This window comes from Rattus norvegicus, chromosome 2 (assembly GCF_036323735.1).
Source record: "Rattus norvegicus strain BN/NHsdMcwi chromosome 2, GRCr8, whole genome shotgun sequence".
NCBI lineage: Eukaryota > Metazoa > Chordata > Mammalia > Rodentia > Muridae > Rattus > Rattus norvegicus.
Window position 1 is genome coordinate 187,645,310 of NC_086020.1, and position 3,444 is coordinate 187,648,753.

The window sequence follows — 3,444 nt, forward strand, 5'->3', positions numbered from 1 at the left end:
GGAATGTGTTTTTGTGCTCCTCCAAGCTCTAGTAGATAGTCAGTTTTCTTCATGTTCTTCATCATAGCTGGAAAAATACGTTTCTGTCATATTCAGCTTGCCCTTGTAATTGCACACTTTACTCATGTGACTCTTCTTAGCTCTCAGAATATAAATTGTCAGATGCTCTGAATAAAGTTGGCTATTGTATCAAACTTTAGTCTGATTCATTTATCGGACCCATTCTCCAAGGTGCCGTCACCTCTGCAGGGGACTGTGAGTTCCAGTTTGACGATTTGTGGTTGAGGCATGTCTAATGCATGGCCCATTGGGCACATGCATCCTAGGATAGCTATGAATGGGTGCAGCTAAACACAAAACCATAGATGGACTTAATTGTTCTCTGATTCTCTTTGTGAAACTTGATTATGTGGTTCTGGAGCATGAACTTTGTAAATGACAATGTCGTATAGCAAGGACAGAATGTTGGGTTACTCTCTAGGCGTTGTTACTGTTAGGGAATGCGCTCCAATCAGCTTTCCCAGAGCACCTTTGACCTCCTTGTTTCTCAGGCTGTAGATGATAGGGTTCAACATGGGGGTCACAACACAGAAGAGCACAGACACCAATATGTCCATGTCCAGGGAGTAGCCTTCCCTGGGTCTGTCATAGTTGAAGTTGGCTGTTCCAAAGAAGATCACCACCACAGTGAGGTGCGAGGCACAGGTGGAGAAGGCCTTTCTCCTGCCCTGAGCAGAGGGAATCCTCAGGATGGCAGAGATGATGAAAATGTAGGAGCCTGCAGTGAACAGGCAGGGGCTCAGGCCAATGGTGGCACTGGCCACATGGAGGACAGATTCGTTGACAGAGGTGTCTGAGCAGGAGAGCTTCAGGAGCAGTGGGATGTCACAGAGAAAGTGGCTGATCTGGTTGGGGCCACACAGAGTGAGTGTGGTTGCCAATGTTGTGTGAGTCACAGAATTCACTAAGCCACAGAGCCAGGACCCAATCACCAAGCAGATACAGACCCTTGTGCTCATGAGAACTGGATACCGAAGAGGGTAGCAAATGGCCACATAGCGGTCATAAGCCATGGCGGCCAACAAAACACATTCAGTTCCAGCACATGTCACAAAGAAGAAGATCTGGGAGAGGCAGCCCTCATAGGAGATGGTCTTCTTCTCCCGGAAGAAGTTCACTAGCATGGCCGGAATGGTGGTGGACGTGTAGCAGATGTCCAGGAAGCTCAAGTTGCTGAGGAAATAGTACATGGGAGTGTTCAGAGCAGGGCTGACCCTGGTGGCCACCATCATGAGTGTGTTCCCCAGGAGAGTTGTCAGGTAAATGGCCAGGAAGACCAGGAAGAAGAAGCCCCGTAGGCTGGAGTGGTTGGAGAATCCCAGGAAGATGAATTCTGTGACACGTGTTTGATTGGTCACTTCAAATGGAGTCATTGCTAAAAAAGGAAAACAAAGGACTGAGAGTAGATATGTTCTGAAGACACTGTCAAGCACGGTTCTGAATTTCCAGACCCATGTCCAGTGGCATCAGATATACAGCAGTTTGGTCTATAGAGTGAGGTTTAGAAGACAGTGTCCCCTTATTTCTCAGGGTTTTACATGGCTGCTAATTGGGCAAAATGTATAATAAATTGCTAACCTCTGCCTTTCTCTGGGTCTGTCATATCTCATTTCTAACCCAGAAGATTGCTGTTGTATTCTTCTTTGCATGCGTCTTGTTTATTTTAACTAATACATTCTCATTGTGAAAAATTAAGACTAACAGTGAAAACAGACCCATGCATGGAACATATGCTGCCTTCCAGTGTATTCCTTTACCATCTTTCTTCCCTTATATTCATCTTTTAATCTAATTATGTGTTTAAAATATCAGGAGCGCAAATTCCCAAGGTTGTGTTGTACTTTATAACACAAAAGAAATCCCATCTCCTTATCGACTAAACACTCAGACAACTCCCTTCCTCTTGTATGGACCTTGGGAGGAGAACGGGCACACCAAAGCTTACGTGAACGCTTCTGACTGCTTCTCCAGAACGGAATTTTAAGTCAGCCTTCTAAATGAGTTGATGTCACCTTTTTCAGTGGAAACCTTGATCTTTTCAGCATTTGTAAGAAATTTTAACAAGTCACTAATGTTCTCTGAAGCCTCTTGACTTCCCTCGGAGTCATTGCTAGAACTTCTGTTTTTGCTGATTTCCTGTCAGTCTTGAGGTAAGAGACAGTAGGCAATAGGAACTGTGGATTTCTGGTCTCGATGTTACTTGAAGTCCCACACCCGTTGTTTGTTGACAGTGAGGGAGGTCCCTGCTCCATTCCTCAGTCTGTTCACTGTGTTGTGATAGGAACATAATTGTTGGGGAAAGCAGTATGAGCTTATGTTAATCATCTGTGACCCTGACATGACACTTGCTCAGTATTCTTCACTGAGTTGGAAAGCCCCTTCTATGCTGATTTTAAAAGCAGCGTTTGTGCTTGCGTGTTTTGGTGCAGGGGAAACGCATCAGACTTAGCTCTCAACTCCTGAGATCTGCATGCTGCCACATTTACTAACGAGCTTTTTCTTTTTTAAAATCAGTAGTGCATATTGAAGTTTTAAAAATATTATCTTGATATACTGGGATGGTTTTTGTTTCTTTGTAGCACATTCATGTTCTATGGATTGAACTTTTGAATATTGGACCAGCCTTGCATTCTCAGGCTTGAACTCAGTGGCTGTTTTATATCATCCTTCCAACATGCTCCTCATGTCAGTTCGCTGATTTGGTGAAATCCTTATACTCATGAGAAATGATACAGGTATATAATTTTTTCTTTTAACATATTCGCTAGATTTTGTTATGAGGAAAATCTGCCCGTATGAAAAGGTCTTGGGGAGTTTCTTTTGACTTTTCTCACAGAGATTATATATTTACTATTTTTCATTGTATGCCTGTTTAAATTATCGAATAAGTCCCAGGTAGTTGGTGGGTGTTGTTTTGGAAAGTTTTAAGCTTCTAATTCAAGTTCTCAGACATTCACAGCACTACATAGGCTCTTTCCTCCCGGGCAATCCTGCGTGTGTTGGGTATGTTGAAGGCTGATGAGCACAGTGTGTGTGCATCATGGCCCATGGTTGTGTGTTTAATGTAGTGTTAGTACATTACTACCTCTCACTCATTCCTCATGTTTATACTTTGTGTCTTAATACTTTTAAATAACTTGGATAAATTGTTAATTAATACGATTAATATTTTAAAAGAACTAGTTTATCATTGATTTTTTTTTGTTGCTTCTCTAATAATTGTCATTTCTTTGCTTTGTTTTAATTGTCTTTCTCGAGGCTTTCTGACTTTAGATAACAGGTTTATCTAGGTCTTTTCCGGTGCTGAGAACCACACTCAGAGTCTTGCACATGCTAGGTGAGTGCTGGGCCACTGGGCTAGCACAAGTTCTTATTGTGTGACCT

General features: G+C 42.7%; 1 protein-coding gene across 1 annotated transcript; it reads right to left on the bottom strand.

The window, feature by feature from the left end:
* Positions 1-470: 470 nt before the first annotated feature.
* On the bottom strand, positions 471-1,433 carry Or13l2 (olfactory receptor family 13 subfamily L member 2). Its single transcript, NM_001000558.1, has one exon. The coding sequence runs from the start codon at positions 1,431-1,433 to the stop codon at positions 471-473; it is 963 nt and encodes a 320-aa protein (NP_001000558.1).
* Between the last annotated feature and the right edge of the window lie 2,011 nt (positions 1,434-3,444).